The following is a 17057-nucleotide window of genomic DNA, read 5'->3' as shown; positions in this document are numbered from 1 at the left end:
TATGTAAATAAAGTATGTTAGAACAGCTAATTACATTTTCCACATTCTTAACTAGTATTCCAGCTGCCCCTCATCACTAATTCCTTCACTACCTTATTATGGTAAATTACTATAAGGTCAAGAAATGATGAACAAATAATTTGTGAGGCTTAAACTGTTCCATTTTCTCAGCGTGTCCAACACTTGTAGGCTATATTAAAGAAATTTCTACAGTAGCACTGAGATTAGAATTATCATGAAAAAATATTAAATAACCAACATCAGGTAAGTTTAAGGTAAGAATTTATCTTAATGCCTATGGTGTTTGGATTTAGCTACTTCTTGTACAAATTCAGTTTGTTCCATTTCTTAAATTAGTTAGGCCTAAATGGAGAACAGTGAAACAGTATGTGTCTCGGCATGACCTATATTTCGACCAAGTAGGATAGAATGCAATTGCCTGAAAAAATATTTCATCAGGCTATTCAAATAAATTAATAATGTGTGCCTTCAGTGCTATGTTAAACAGCATTCAATTTGTTGCTTATGACATTAGTGCGTTATTTCTCTAATCATGATAGCAGAGAATTATTTACGAGCAGCAACAGCAGCAGAATGCAAGTGCCAGCTGGCCAACAAGTTATCAGTGAGAGGTTGCATCAATGTGTAGTCCAACCTGGTACTTTATAGAATGCTGTGGTATTGTACAAGAACAAATGTTACATAATGATGTTAGTTTAGTTTGTTCTTACATATGACAGTATTATATAGCGAAACTGGGAAGATTAATTTTTCAGATTTTTTTTTTTTAGAATAGCCTATAATATTTATGTATTTTCTGTTTCTCTGTACAATTAAGGAAACAAATAACAAGAAACACACCCAGAATTAAATAAGAAAAAACACAATTAAATAAGAAACACACAAAGTAAATAACTAAAACACACCAAGAATTAAATAAGAAGCAACACACAAAATAACTAAAAACACATAACACAGCTGAACTCATTTTACTGTTTTTTCACCAACAATTCTGTTTTGATTTTCTCTTGCTTCAGAAGTTCATACTCCCTCTCAAGTCTTACTTGTTCAATTTTCAGCTTTACTCTCTCTTGCTCTAAACGAAGAGAGTGAAGCTCCTGTTTCCACAAGTGTTCCTGCGTTGCTTCCTCCGTGCACTTTGTTATCGCCTCAGCTTTTAATTTGTGGACTTTTGCCAAGGGTTCTTCTGATTTGCTAAGCGTTGGCCTTCTACGCTTAGCCCACCTTGGAGAAATTGACACTGGAGGGGCTGGGGAAATGTTGAAGTCTACACTGCTCACTTTATGGGAGTCACTTTCATTACAGCTTGTAGTCGGTTTCAGAGCTGGATGTATTGAAGACTTTAGCATATTTGAAGTATAGTCGCTCCAATCCAACTGCACTGCTTCAGCCTCCATATTAGAATCCCCACACCCCTCTTCCAAAACAACTACATTACTGGTACCAATGTCCATAGTTAATTCTAATGGTTCCCTATCACTCACAGTTGTCACCTCTAATGGTTCACTATCGCCATCGTACGGGTTCTTCATTCCCTCTACTGAAAGGCGAATCAGCTCGATTACTCTTTCCAGAATAGGGTCACTTTTAATAAACGTATTAGTGCCCCCACCTGTTTTCAACACTTCCATTTTTCTGTCCGCTGATGCTTTCCTGGCAGCTTTCTTCATGTTCTCCCAAACTGTCTTCAAATTTGCAGCGTCCCGAACAGACTCATTTCCTTGGGAATTAAACGAAATGGCAATTTTTCCCCACCTATCATTCTTCACCTGCGTCGTTACACCATCTGTTTTCTTATTTTCAATTACATGAATGTTCTCAGCCACCAAATTGATTAACATTTCCTTCTCGTGGAACGTCATATTTGGCTTCTTCCTTCGTTTCTGCAGCTCACAAGCGGACATGATTGACGAGAAAATTACGAAAAACAGCAATAATATCTCAAACACGTCCAAAACACTCAACAACTTGTATATTTTCGCTAATGGCGGCAGTGCGTAGTCATTTGTTTTCCGTGCGGCAGTATGAAAAATTCTACGTTCAAATTCACATTGCAAGGAAATCTTGGGTTTCGTAAACCGAGATAATAAATGCTGTGGTGAATACGGAAGCAAGCGTTATCCGAGATAATAACATTATCCGAGTTTTGGAAATCTAAGATAACAGCCAAAGTTACCGACGTTGGTGAATACGGGCCTAAGGCAACGTACCACATAGTTGAGTGCCGGGCTGAGTCGCTCAGACGATCTGACCCCAACTTGGCAGGTTCGATACTGGCTCAGTCTGGTGGTATTTGAAGGTGCTCAAATACGGTATATTACCGACACGTAAAAGAACTCCTGCAAGACAAAATTCCGGAACCTCGGCGTCTAGGAAAACCGCAAAAGTAATTAGCGGGACGTAAATCGAATAACATTATCACATAGTCGAGCATCTCGTATCCTTACTCCCAAGTCTTCCAGCCAAAGTTTTCAACATTTGCTTAACACTACTCCTTTGTCGGGAATCACCCAGAACAAATCGTGTTGCTTTCCTGTGAATTTCTTCCAGTTCTCGCATGAAGTAGTCCTGGTGAGGATCCCTTACACTCTAACTGTGGTCTCCTTTACATCCTTATAACAACCCCTTAATGCCCTCATTATCCTGTGAAGAAATCTATAACCTTTCTTAACAACAGGTAAACCCCGTCATACGCCATTTTGGTTTTAAGTCTAGTGCTGCCATCTCTTAACAGTACGTGGAACTTGTAATGCGTTAGGTGGGTACAGACATGCGTGCCGAACTCTTGTAACGTACACTATGTCGAGCGCCAAGGTCAAATGGGGCAAGGGCGCCTCTACACGCATCTTCTGTGGTGTTTGTCGAAACGTGATTCGTCAGTTCCGATCAGTAGAGCTGTAAAGTTGCATTTTACAGGTTTCGTATTTAAAATCCGTGTTCGAAAGTCGTATTCGTTAGAAACAAAGTTAGAAGTTTTGGACCGCTGTGAGATAGGTGAGCGTATTGTTCACATTCAGCGTGCTTTGGGACTTGGTGAATCCACTGTGAGAACTAATCACGACAATGCGGAATCAGTTCGAAAAACTGCTCAATCTTCTACTACATAAGTGTGACTAGAGTGACCAAGCGATGGCATGCTATGCCATTGGATTGAGCATCACGACCAACAACACGTGTCTTTCTCTAGAGCTGATAGTTAGGCTAAAGCCAAGAGCTTGTATTACTGTGTTTCATTGTTAAATGTTCAAGTGTATAAATTTTGCATTAAAGGACGTTTCAGAAACATGATATGGTTATTTTTTGTAAAAATACTAAGAATCTCTGCTATTTTAAACTTAATACGTGAGTAAACGGAAACCTAACCCTATATTTTACATATAAAATGACCGTGCCGCGAGTATTTGTTGAGTGGATCCTGCTGACTTGCTGGATAACTGTTGAGTGCCCGACTCGTTGGCTGAATGGTCAGCGTCCTGGCCTTCGGTCCAGAGGGTCCCGGGTTCGAATCCCGCCGGATCGGGGATTTTAACCTTCATTGGTTAATTCCAATAGCCCGGGGGCTGGGTGCTTGTGCTGTCCCCAACATCCCTGCAACTCACACACCACACATAACACTATCCTCCACCACAATAACACGCAGTTACCTACACATGGCAGATGCCGCCCACCCTCATCGGAGGGTCTGCCTTACAAGGGTTGCACTCGGCTAGAAATAGCCACACGAAATTATTTATTACTGTTGAGTGAATGAAAGAATGAATCGGATGAATGAACGGATTATTGCAGTTACGTCACTTAAGTGTATTTTACTTTGTGTATTTTAAAATTAAGGATTCTATTGTAGTCATTTTCAATATTATTACTATTGTTTTCGCTACTAATAGTAATATAATAGGACAGTTCGGCGGCCTCCTCCTCCTCCTCCTCCTCCTCCCGCGGGAAATTTGAATTTTGGCAAGAAATTTGAATTTTGGCGCGAGTTTTGAATTTGTAAACAAAGCCACGTGCTTTTTGACAGCTGTCATCGACAACAACGCATCGCTAACCTCACTGCTGCCATCTTGACGGGCCTAAAACTCAGTGGTACCAACTTAACCTAACTAGCGAGAGATTTAAATTTGTAAACAAAGCCACGTGTTTTTGACAGCCACGTGCTTTTTGACAGACAACAACGCATCGCTAACCTCACCGCTGCCATCTTGACGGGCCTAAACCTCAGTAGTACCAACTTAACCTAACTAGCGCGAGATAAACAAATCCACGTGTTTTTTGACAACCACGTGCTTTTTGACAGACAACAACGTATCGCAAACCTCAGTGCAGCCATCTTGACGAACCTAAACCTTAGTGGTACCAACTTAACCTCACTAGCGCGAAATTTGAATCGGTAAACAAATCCGCGTGCTTTTTGACAGCTGTCATCCGCCATCTTTAAACTACAGAGCACCGTGCTGCCCTCTTTATCGCAGTAGCTGCAAATTCGTCACCTGTCATCGGCAGTGCTGCCATCTTGGCGGGCCTAAACCTTAGTGCTACCAACTCAACCTTACTAGCGCGAGATTTGAATCGGCAAACAAATCCACGTGCTTTTCTGACAGCTGTCATCCGCCATCTTCAATCTATAGAGCACAGTGCTGCCCTCTTTAGCTACTTACCTTAGAAATGTGGTGGCGGATAATTTGCAAAATGCTTTTTGACAGCAGCCACCTTTGAGCACCGTGCTGCCCTCTTTGTGGTAGCGGGAAATTCCACGTGCTCTTGTTTGGAAACAAACTCGCGTGCTTTTTTCTGACAGCTGTCATCCGCCATCTTGCATCACAAACCTCAGTGCTGCACTCTTTAGTTAGATACCTTTGAAATGCGGTGGCGGCAATTTGAAAAATTCTACATTCTCTTGTTTGGAAACAAACCTATGGGCTTTTTTTGACAGCTATCATCCGCCATCTTTAATCCAGAGAGCACCGTGCTGCCCTCTTTAGCTACTTACCTTTGAAATGTGGTGGTGGCAAATTCTACGCGTTCTTGTTTGGAAACAAACCCATGTGCTTTTCTGACAGCTGTCATCCGCCATCTTTAACCTAGAGAGAACAGTGGTGCACTCTTTAGTTGAAATGTGGTGGCGGCAAATTCCACGTGCTCTTATTTGGAAACAAATTCTACGTGCTCTTCAGCTGTCATCCACCATCTTTAATCAAGAGAGCACCGTGCTGCCCTCTTTGTGGTGGTGGATAATTTGAAATATTCTTTTTGGCAAGCAGCCATCTTTAATCCAGAGAGAACAGTGCTGCCCTCTTTAGCTACTTACCTTTGAGGCGGTTAATTAGAAATATTCTATTTGACAAGCTGCCATCTTTAATGAAAAGAGCATCGTGCTGCTATCTTGCGGGTAATTTTTACGTCACAGCTGTCATCCACCATCTTGCATTGCTAACCTTAGTGCTGCCCTCTTTAGCTACTTACCTTTGAGGCGGACTATTTGAAAAAATCTATTTGTCAAGCTGTCACCCGCCATCTTGCATCGCAAACCTCAGTGCTGCACTCTTTAGTTGAAATGTGGTAGCGGATAATTTGAAAAAAATATTTTTTATAGGCAGCCATCTTTAAACTACAGAACACCGTGCTGCTATCTTTATCGTAGTAGCGAGCAATTTAAAATCTAGATGCTTTTTTCTAACAGCTGTCATCCGCCATCTTTAATCTAGAGAGCACCGTGCTGCCCTCTTTGTGGTAGTGGTAAATTCCACATGCTTTTCAAACCCACGTGCTTTTCTTGACAGCTGTCATCCGCCATCTTTAATCAAGAGAGCGCAGTGCCGCACTCTATGTAGTAGCGGATAATTTGAAAAATTCTTTTTGACAAACAGCCATCTTTATTCAACACAGTTACCGCTATCTTACATCGCTTACCTCGGTGCTGCACTCTTTAGTTGAAATGTGGTGGCGGTAAATTCGAACAAGTTTAATCATACATCGGGGGAGCTAGAGTAAGCACGTGCTGCAGTGATGACGTCATCATGCATGTTTAGACTTGTCCGTTTTCTTAAGAGTAAGTCGGTGTAAAGGAATGTGGTGGCGGTAAATTCGAACAAGTTTAAACATGAATCGGGGAAGCTAGAGTAAGCACGTGCTGCAGTGATGACGTCATTGTGCATGTTTAGACCTGATCGTTTTTCTTAGCTATACATGTGTCCTGTGGCACACGACAACACGTTCTACAATGACTGTCGGCTGAGAAATCACGGTACGAAGTGGGCCATTCGCCAACGCCGTGTCCCATTTATCGTTCGCTACGGCGCATTTCACATCATGAGCATACCTCAGTGACGTCAGTCTATCCTGCAATTGGCATAAAGTTCTGACCACTCCTTCTTGGTGTTGCATTTGCTCTGTCAGTCAGTGTATGATTAAACCAATTAACACCTGGGTACTTACATTGTTTCCCATGAGATACTACCACCCCATCAACGCAATAATATCCTCTTGGTAAAACATTCAACTCGACTTTTCATCTCATTATTAATCATGTTATTGTCCATCTCACAACAATGGCAATGAATTTACTACTCTATACACTATCGGTGATTCCAGATCTTTACTCGTATCAAGTTCAACCCCACAGGGCGAGAAGTGGTGAAGAAAGTCCAAAGTGACCGTGACTGTGTGTGCACGTTGCAGCATAGCTCTCATCCAAACTTCATATACATACGACTTACCAGTCACATAGGTTCAATAGAGCAGCCGTGAATATAGCTTTCCGTGGTTTCCCATTTTCATGTGTGGAAAATGTTGGAGCTGTTCTTTAATTAAGCCTGTAGTTGCTTCCTTCCCGTTCCTAATATTTTCCTACCCCACTGTCACAATAAGAACTATCTGTGCCGGTATGACATAGAACAAAATTAGAAAAACATATGACTTAATATCTGTAAAATAATACTGGTGGGGAATGATATCCCTAGGCCTAGCATTACAACGGGAGAGGGTGACATACAAAAATAACAAAAGCAAACAATGTTAGGAATCCATTGCTTTCGGGCTCGCTACGATGAGCTGTGACACTCTGGATGCCGTAGCCTCCTTCGGCTTGGGGCTGAGAACAATGAAAAGATTTTCCAAACTGACCGATATTAAGAATTAATTACACAGTTTTTGCTCTCCTAATGCTGATTGGTGTCAGTCCCAGCAACAGATGGCGCTATGCATAAATACATACTGTTATCAATTATATTTAATATTTATTTCAAGAGATCAGTTTCTTTCCAAAAAAAAAAACAGGGAGAAAGTTTCACTAACCCAAAAAGCTAATTTAAGACTAAAACTTAAAACTGAACGCATAAGAATAACTTAAAATTTCAAATATATTATAAAATGTCTACTGACACTAAAATAAAAAATTCTGCAACAATTCACATCACACACATACATAATACATACATACATATATACATACATACATACATACATACATATATACATACATACATACATACATACATACATTATCATTATAGACTGTTATGCCTTTCAGCGTTCAGTCTGCAAGCCTCTGTGAATTTACTAAACGTCGCAACAATCCTCGATTTGCAACTAGTGTTGTGGCCTCATTTAGTTCTATACCTCTTATATTTAAATCGTTAGAAACTGAGTCTAACCATCGTCGCCTTGTTCTACCTCTACTTCTCTTACCCTCTATAGCAGAGTCCATTATTCTCCTAGGTAACCTATATCCTCCATTCGCCTCACATGACCCCACCACGGAAGCCGGTTTATGCGTACAGCTTCATCGAGTTCATTCCTAAATTAGCCTTTATCTCCTCATTCCGAGTACCCTCCTGCCATTGTTCCCACCTGTTTGTGCCTGCAATCATTCTTTCTACTTTCACGTTTGTTACTTCTAACTTATGAATGACATATCCTGAGTCCACCCAGATTTCGCTCCCGTAAAGCAAAGTTGGTCTGAAAACAGACCGATGTAAAGATAGTTTCGTCTGGGAGCTGACTTCCTTCTTACAGAATACTGTTGATCGCAACTGCGAGCTTGCTGCATTAGCGTTACGACACCTTGATTCAATCTCACTTACTATCTTGCCATCCTGGGAGAACACACAACCTAAATACTTGAAATTATCGACCTGTTCTAGCTTTGTATCCCCAATCTGACATTCAGTTCTGTTGAATTTCTTACCTACTGACATCAATTTAGTCTTCGAGAGGCTAATTTTCATATCATACTCATTGCACCTATTTTCAAGTTCCAAGATATTAGACTGCAGGCTTTCGGCACAGTCTGCCATTAAGACCAAGTCGTCAGCATAGGCCAGACTGCTTACTGCAATTCCACCTAACTGAATCCCTCCCTGCCATTTTATACCTTTCAACAGATGATCCATGTAAACTACGAACAGCAAAGGTGAAAGATTACAGCCTTGTCTAACTCCTGTAAGTACCCTGAACCAAGAACTCATTCTACCATCAATTCTCACCGAAGTCCAATTGTCAACATAAATGCCTTTGATTGATTTTAATAATCTACCTTTAATTCCATAGTCCCCCAGTATGGCGAACATCTTTTCCCTCGGTACCCTGTTATATGCTTTCTCTAGGTCTACGAAACATAAACACATCTGCCAATTTCTCTCGTAGCATTTTTCAATTACCTGGTGCATACTGAAAATCTGATCCTGACGGCCTCTCTGTGGTCTGAAAGCACACTGGTTTTCATCCAACTTCCTCTCAACGACCGATCGCACCCTCTCTTCCAAGATGCCAGTGAATAATTTGCCTGGTATACTAATCAATGAGATACCTCGATAGTTGTTGCAATCCTTCCTGTTCCCTTGCTTATAGATAGGTGCAATTACTGCATTTGTCCAATCTGAAGGTACCTTACCAACACTCCACGCTAATTTTACTACTCTATGAAGCCATTTCATCCCTGCCTTCCCACTGTACTTCACAATTTCAGGTCTAATGTCATATATTCCTGCTGCTTTATGACAATGGAGTTTATTTAAAATCCTTTCTACTTCCTCAAGCGTAATTTCACCAACATCATTTTCCTCCTCCTCATTAACTTGGCTGTTCGCAACACCACCAGGAATATAACCTTTTATGTTGAGAAGATGTTCAAAAAATTCCCTCCACTTCTCCAGTGATACCCTTCTATTATGAGTTCACCTGAATTACTCAAAACACTGTTCATTTCCTTTTCCCTCCCTTCCTAACATTCCTTATTACAGTCCAGAAAGGTTTCCCTGCTGCTTGACCTAGCCTTTCCAGGTAAACACTGTTCATTTCCTTTTCCCTCCCTTCCTAACATTCCTTATTACAGTCCAGAAAGGTTTCCCTGCTGCTTGACCTAGCCTTTCCAGGTTATTACCAAAATCTTCCCACGACTTCTTTTCGGATTCAACAACTATTTGTTTCGCTCTGTTTCTTTCATTTATGTACAAATCCCTGTCTGCCTCGGCCGTTGTTTGGAGCCATTTCTGATAAGCCTTCTTTTTACGTTTACAAGCTGCTATCACTTCATCATTCCACCAAGATGTTCGCCTTTTCTCATCTTTACACACAGTTGTTCCTAGGCATTCCCTTGCTGTTTCTACCACAGCATCCCTCTACGCCACCCATTCACTTTTTATATCCTGAACCTGCTTACTGTCTACTGTTTGAAACTTCTCACTAATCATATCCATGTACTTCTGTCTAATTTCCTCGTCCTGGAGATTTTCTACCCTTATTCGTTTGCAGACAGATTTCACTTTCTCTACCCTAAGCCTAGATATACTTAGTTCACTACAGATCAGAGAGTGGTCTGTATCATCGAAAAATTAACACAATTAACAAGAAATAAAAATCCATAAACTAAACTTTCAATTATATACCCGAGCAACACCGGTTGATGAAGCTACTTTAATGTGATATTTTGGCCATTGGAGTGTATAAAATAACAGGTCAGACCTCTACAATACAAATAACTTCAACGTTTAATTCATCAACACAATGCTTTCTTTGTTCATAATCTGGCTCCGATAATATACGTCCAACTCAGTAGGATCCTAGAACGATTATAAATATGTCTGTGGCACTTTGCAAATGAATCCATTTCCCTTCAGATAATTTTAAATGTGGCCAGGGCCACTAAATGTACTCTTAGGAGGAATATATGTTAACTTGTATGTTGTTTCTTGCAGACACGCTGCGAACAGTGTGCGGCACTCTATGGATCACTGGAGGAACATGTGGATGTGAGGGAGTTGCAACTAAGAGAACCTACCAGAGTGATGCAAGAATTGGAGAGAAGTTTTAAGGAGAGGGAGACTAATATGAGGATGTGGGAAGAGGTTCTGAAAGAGAGAGAGACGGTGATAGAACAACGGGAGAAAGCGTTGGAGAAGAAAGTGAAGGAGGTGGAAAAAGCTAGTAAGGGCAGAAACGAAATGGCGGTGGAGACATTATGTGAGATCAGAGAGAAGATTGTGGAGCTGCGAGAGCTGTCATGTGCGAAGAGAGAGGCCCTTTCTCGCCAAAGAGAGGTGGAGTGGCGGGACAGGGAGGAAGGTCCAAGGTGGCGGGAACTGCTCTCCCATTACGACCCAGGTCACGTGATCCTTGAGCACACTCTAAGTTGGGCCGCTGAAGAGGGTTATATCAATGTGGTGAACTTCATTCTTGCGAGAAATCCCTGTGTGGACTGGAAGCGCACCGCATTGAACCATGCTGCTGATAGGGGGCAGCTGCATGTCGTGAAGGCTCTGGTACAAGAGGAGAAGAATCAGGGTCGGGAGGACTGTCTCTCCTTTGGAAGGTGCGATATCGACGTGAACATCGGCACCCACAGTCGAGGACTGCCTGCGCTGCTCCTGTCAGCCAAACAGGGCCACGTGGAGGTGGTTATGTACCTACTGGAGGAGGGAGGTATGGGCAGCGAACTTGTACCATCTGCTGAGTGGGGTCAGCTCGATATAGTGAAGTACCTGGTGGAGGAGGTAGGTATGAGTGTGGATGTACTAGGTCGCGCTCTTTTACCAGCTGCTCGGTGGGGTCACCTCAATACTGTGAAGAGCCTCACCAACCTAAACTACATTCGTTTGAATGTTAAGTCTAGAAATGGTGACACTGCCCTACACATGGCTGCTCGGTGGGGTCACCTTGAGGTAGTGAAGCATCTCACTGCACTAGACCATACTAGTCTCAATCTTATGAATAGTGATGGTCACACTCCACTACATCTGGCTATAAGAGCCGGCCACCTTCAAGTAGTGAAGCACCTCACCACTCTAGACCACAATAGCCTCAATGTTCAGACATATGCTGGCAACACCCCACTACACCTGGCTGTAATTAATGGTGACCTTGAGGTAGTGAAGTACCTCACAAATCTAGACCACAGTAGTCTCATAGCTAAGACCAGTGATGGTGAGACTCCACTCCATGTGGCTGCTTGGAAGGGTCACCTTCAAGTTGTGGAGCACCTCACCACTCTAGATCACACTAGTCTCAATGTCAAGGATATTGGTGGCTACACACCTCTACACTGGGCTGCACGCTACGGTCACCTTAAGATAGTGAAGCATCTCACCACGCTACACCAGACTAGTCTCAATCTTAAGGACAGTTACGGTCACACTCCGTTACATGTGGCTGCACAGCGCGGTCACCTTGAAGTAGTAAAGCATCTCCGAAATCTAGATCAGGCTAGTCTCAGTTTTAAGTCTCTTGGTGATTACACTCCACTACACTGGGCTGCACGAAATGGTCACCTTAAAGTAGTGAAGTACCTCACCACTCTAGGCAACAATCTTCTCAATACAAAGACAAGCCTTGGTTACACTCCACTACACCTTGCTGTAATGGAAAGTCACCTGGAGATAGTAAAGTACCTCGTCACAGTAGACCCCACTCTTCTCAATGTTAAGACTACTGTTGGTTACACTCCACTACACCTGGCTGTAAGGGGCAGTCACCTTGATGTAGTGAAGCACCTCACCACACTACACCCCACTATTCTCAATGTCACGACTACTGATGGGCGCACTCCATTACACTTTGCTGCATGGCGCGGTCACCTTGACGTAGTGCAGCACCTCATCACACTAGACCCCACTCTTCTCAAGGTTCAGGATAAGTTTGGTCGCACTCCACTACACGATGCTACAGCAAATGGTCACCTTAATGTAGTGCAGCGCCTCGCTACACTAGACCCCACTCTTCTCAAGGTTCAAGATGAGTGTTGTCGCACTCCACTACACCTGGCTGCAATACGTGGTCATCTTGAGATCGTGAAGCCACTCGCCGCACTAGACCCCACTCTTCTCAAGGTTCAACATGAGTATGGTCGCACTCCACTACACGGGGCTGCAGAAAATGGTCACCTTGATGTAGTGCAGCACCTCACCGCACTAGACCCCACTATTCTCAATATCACGCTTAGTGATGGGTGCACTCCACTATACGGGGCTGCAAAAAATGGTCACCTTGATGTAGTGCAGCACCTCACCGCACTAGACCCCACTATTCTCAATATCACGCTTAGTGATGGGTGCACTCCAATACACGGGGCTGCAAAAAATGGTCACTTTGATGTAGTGCAGCACCTCACCGCACTAGACCCCACTATTCTCAAGGTTCAGGATAAGATTGGTCGCACTCCACTACACGATGCTGCAAAAAATGGTCACCTTGATGTAGTGCAGCACCTCACCGCACTGGACCCCACTATTCTCAAAGTTCAGAATAAGTTTGGTCAAACTCCACTACACTATGCTGCAGAAAATGGTCACCTTGATGTAGTGCAGCACCTCAGCACACTAGACCCCACTATTCTCAAGGTTCAGGATAAGCATAGTCAAACTCCACTACACTATGCTGCAGAAAATGGTCACCTTGATGTAGTGCAGCACCTCACCGCACTAGACCCCACTATTCTCAAGGTTCAGGATAAGATTGGTCGCACTCCACTACACGATGCTGCAAAAAATGGTCACCTTGATGTAGTGCAGCACCTCACCGCACTGGACCCCACTATTCTCAAAGTTCAGAATAAGTTTGGTCGCACTCCACTACACGAGGCTGCAGAAAATGGTCACCTTGATGTAGTGCAGCACCTCACCGCACTAGACCCCACTATTCTCAAGGTTCAGGATAAGCATAGTCAAACTCCACTACACTATGCTGCAGAAAATGGTCACCTTGATGTAGTGCAGCACCTCAGCACACTAGACCCCACTATTCTCAAGGTTCAGGACGAGGATGGGAGCACTCCACTACACGAGGCTGCAGCAAAAGGTCACCTTGTGGTAGTGCAGCACCTCAGCACACTAGACCCCACTATTCACAAGGTTCAGGATAAGTTTGGTCGCACTCCACTACACTATGCTGCAGCAAATGGTCACCATGAGGTAGTGCAGCACCTCAGCACACTAGACCCCACTATTCACAAGGTTCAGGATAAGCTTGGTCGCACTCCACTACACAATGCTGCAGCAAATGGTCACCATGAGGTAGTGCAGCACCTCACCACACTAGACCCCGCTATTCTCAAGGTTCAGGATAAGCATAGTCAAACTCCACTACACTATGCTGCAGAAAATGGTCACCTTGTGGTAGTGCAGCACCTCACCGCACTAGACCCCACTATTCTCAAGGTTCAGGATAAGTTTGGTCGCACTCCACTACACTATGCTGCAGCAAATGGTCACCATGAGGTAGTGCAGCACCTCAGCACACTAGACCCCACTATTCACAAGGTTCAGGATAAGCTTGGTCGCACTCCACTACACAATGCTGCAGCAAATGGTCACCATGAGGTAGTGCAGCACCTCACCACACTAGACCCCGCTATTCTCAAGGTTCAGGATAAGCATAGTCACACTCCACTACACGATGCTGCAGTAAATGGTCACCTTGATGTAGTGCAGCACCTCACAACACTAGACCCCACTATTCTCAAGGTTCAGGACGAGGATGGTCGCACTCCACTACACAAGGCTGCAGTACATGGTGAACTTGATGTAGTGCAGCACCTCACAACACTAGACCCCACTCTTCTCAAGGTTCAACATGAGTATGATCGCACTCCACTACACGATGCTGCATGGTACGGTCACCTTGATGTAGTGCAGCACCTCACCACACTAGACCCCACTATTCTCAAGGTTCAGGATGAGTATAGTCAAACTCCACTACACTTGGCTGCAGAAGATGGTCACCTTGATGTAGTGCAGCACCTCACCACACTAGACCCTACTATTCACAAGGTTCAGGATAAGTTTGGTCGCACTCCACTACACAATGCTGCAGCAAATGGTCACCATGAGGTAGTGCAGCACCTCAGCACACTAGACCCCACTATTCACAAGGTTCAGGATAAGCTTGGTCGCACTCCACTACACAATGCTGCAGCAAATGGTCACCATGAGGTAGTGCAGCACCTCACCACACTAGACCCCGCTATTCTCAAGGTTCAGGATAAGTATAGTCACACTCCAGTACACGATGCTGCAGTAAATGGTCACCTTGATGTAGTGCAGCACCTCACAACACTAGACCCCAGTATTCTCAATGTTAAGACTAGAAATGGTAAAACTCCTCTTGCCCTAGCTAAAATGTCGAATCAACACGAGGTGGTGCACTTCCTAGAGCAGTGCTCGACAAAGAAGAAAGTTACTTCGAAATCACTAAGGTTCACACGATAACAGTAATCTAGTGGGCTTCCTCTATCTGCAGCTCAGCTAGTTATGTGTAATACGACCTCTACCTACTCCTTGGAGGTATGATGGGGCCTTTCTCTCTCTCTTTTTTCTCACACTCTCTCTCAAGGATCAGTGCTACAACGGTGAGGGATCCTGCATTAGAATGGCGCCGCTAATAGGAGCTCTGTGTTATGCCGTGACCTGGAAATGGATGGGTGTCTGACCTAAGATTTTTGGCTATAAAAATAAATTATTGTAAAATTAAATGCGAGTTTGTGTTGGACCCAGCCCCATCTTCCTTGTGATAATTTGACAGCTCACTACATCCTTTGATCTCGGGGAGTGCGCACCACATGTCGCTGTCTGTTTCATTGGGAGTTGAATACAGTTACTGGTGTTCGTAGTGACTTAGTGTAGCGCAGTATCGTGTAAGCAAAGTGGCTCAAGCCGCCTTGGAATACGGAAGTAGACACTACAAGCTGACGAGAGTGTGGATAGTCGGCTGCTGGCGAGCGCCACAGAACTATACTGTATACAGGTAAGTGGCCTTGGGAAAAGTTGCAGTCAAAGACTCTTCAACAACTGTACTTGAAGACACTCACTTATTGTATGTTTTAGTACTTCACCACTACATTCACACTTTCAGTTGGTAGTAACAAAATTCCTCCATTAATGAAACTGTGAATTTCATTTGTAAGCTGTTAGAAGCTCAGCGTTCCATAGACCTCTATTATATCTGGTCTAGTTTATTCCGCTCCAGCTTCCAAAAGTGTTGGGAAGGTGTTTCAACCGAAGGAGTACAAGCGCAGGTGGAAGCAGGAAGAATATTCAACACTTGCTGTGTTAGCAGAGAATGAGGCAGACAGAGATCCACTTGTAGCAGAACGTGAAATGCGGTTCTACCAAACTATAAAATCAGCCTACAAATTATAAACCATGTTTTAAGATGAATCACTTAATATTTTTCAAAAAATTAATGACCTGATTAATCTTAAAAAGATAATAAAATCTCTTTGCAGCAAATATTTAGCAGACATGGTTTGAGTTACCGTAGTTTAAGTGAAAGGGTAGAATTGGTATAAACATCGCGCCCGCAGAAACGAGGTGATCTACGAAGAACGTTGTACTGAGCTAAGTACAGGAGGAAAACGACCAATGTCATGACAGGTCTGTCGTCACAAATCAACATAGGTGTTGTCCCCGTTTCTACCAACAGCCGCTCCCAGGGGTCCTCAGTTCGAACTATGATAAAAAAATGCCCTAAAAATATATTCACCGTTCAATGATGGCGAACATATAATATGGACACGGTGAGATCAACTAAAAGCTACAAATAACGTAAGGCGAAGCATGACGTCAATTTTGGAGGAAAATCTGTTTATTAAAGTAAACAAGGAAATATGAAAAAATAGTAAAAAGTATCAAATGATCAAAAATTTTACATGATTCAGAATTTTTCTTTCAGCTTGATAAAGTCCATCTTGAGAATCAAAAATATATTAAAAACTGAACGATACATGCCGACACACGTACTTATCAAATCAAATCTCGAAGTTTAATTAATTTTAACTCATTGGCTTGCGTGCTGGTTTTATATTTGTTAACACCTGCAACTGTAGAAGAACACGTTCCCTTTCCTGATATTGCAGTGGAGAAGATTAAATGCGCAAGGGGGAGATAAAACTAACCTAACTCTTCAACATAAACAGGCTGAGTGGTAAAATATCATACAAATATATACACCTCGAGTCATGAGGGAACTCATGACTACAACAGAACACTGTGAAACGGAACCACACACAATAAAATCACAAAAAAGGAAAATATACACAATCATATAAACAAAACATGATGTCGTAATTTCCAAGAATCACCAAGAAATCTTGCGGCATTGAAGCAACTCTCATTCACACAAAGCCTCGATGGAAAATATAAGGAAACATAATTTTACACTTTAAAAACACATCCTATTCAACGTATGTTCCTGAAATAAATTACATGACACAAAAGCAATCAACTGGTGGACTTTATAACGACACGCACAAATCAAAGTGGATTCCTGAAATAAATTACATGACACAAATTCATAAAAAATAACAGGGTTCTCTTTAACTTTCGAAACACAATTCAGCGTTGGTTCTTGAAATAAATCACATGACACAAATGTACCTCAGCGCAGAAATGCCGTGAAAGAAAAACCATACGAAACGTCTCGAATAAAAAATCTCGTCTACTGCAACACGTAGTGACATGGACAAAATCCAATAAAATCATCACGAAGTAACTCTCCACGGTAGACGCTATGTCCAACAGTTCAGTCGAACGTTCATTGATGTCATGTCGACT

At 42.8% G+C, this 17057-nt stretch overlaps 1 protein-coding gene across 1 annotated transcript in view; it reads left to right on the top strand.

Annotated features, from left to right (window-relative positions):
* LOC137503330 (serine/threonine-protein phosphatase 6 regulatory ankyrin repeat subunit B-like) overlaps positions 1-14714 on the top strand; it is a 160787-nt gene extending 146073 nt beyond the window's left edge. The window contains exons 3-4 of the mRNA XM_068230885.1: positions 10212-13154; positions 13257-14714. Of these exons, the coding sequence (XP_068086986.1) occupies positions 10212-13154; positions 13257-14714 (4401 nt within the window). The remainder of the gene's footprint in view (positions 1-10211; positions 13155-13256) is intronic.
* The last annotated feature ends 2343 nt before the right edge of the window (positions 14715-17057 follow it).

The sequence above is a fragment of the Anabrus simplex genome, chromosome X, assembly GCF_040414725.1.
Source record: "Anabrus simplex isolate iqAnaSimp1 chromosome X, ASM4041472v1, whole genome shotgun sequence".
Taxonomy (NCBI): domain Eukaryota; kingdom Metazoa; phylum Arthropoda; class Insecta; order Orthoptera; family Tettigoniidae; genus Anabrus; species Anabrus simplex.
This window is presented reverse-complemented; position numbering and strand designations above follow the sequence as displayed.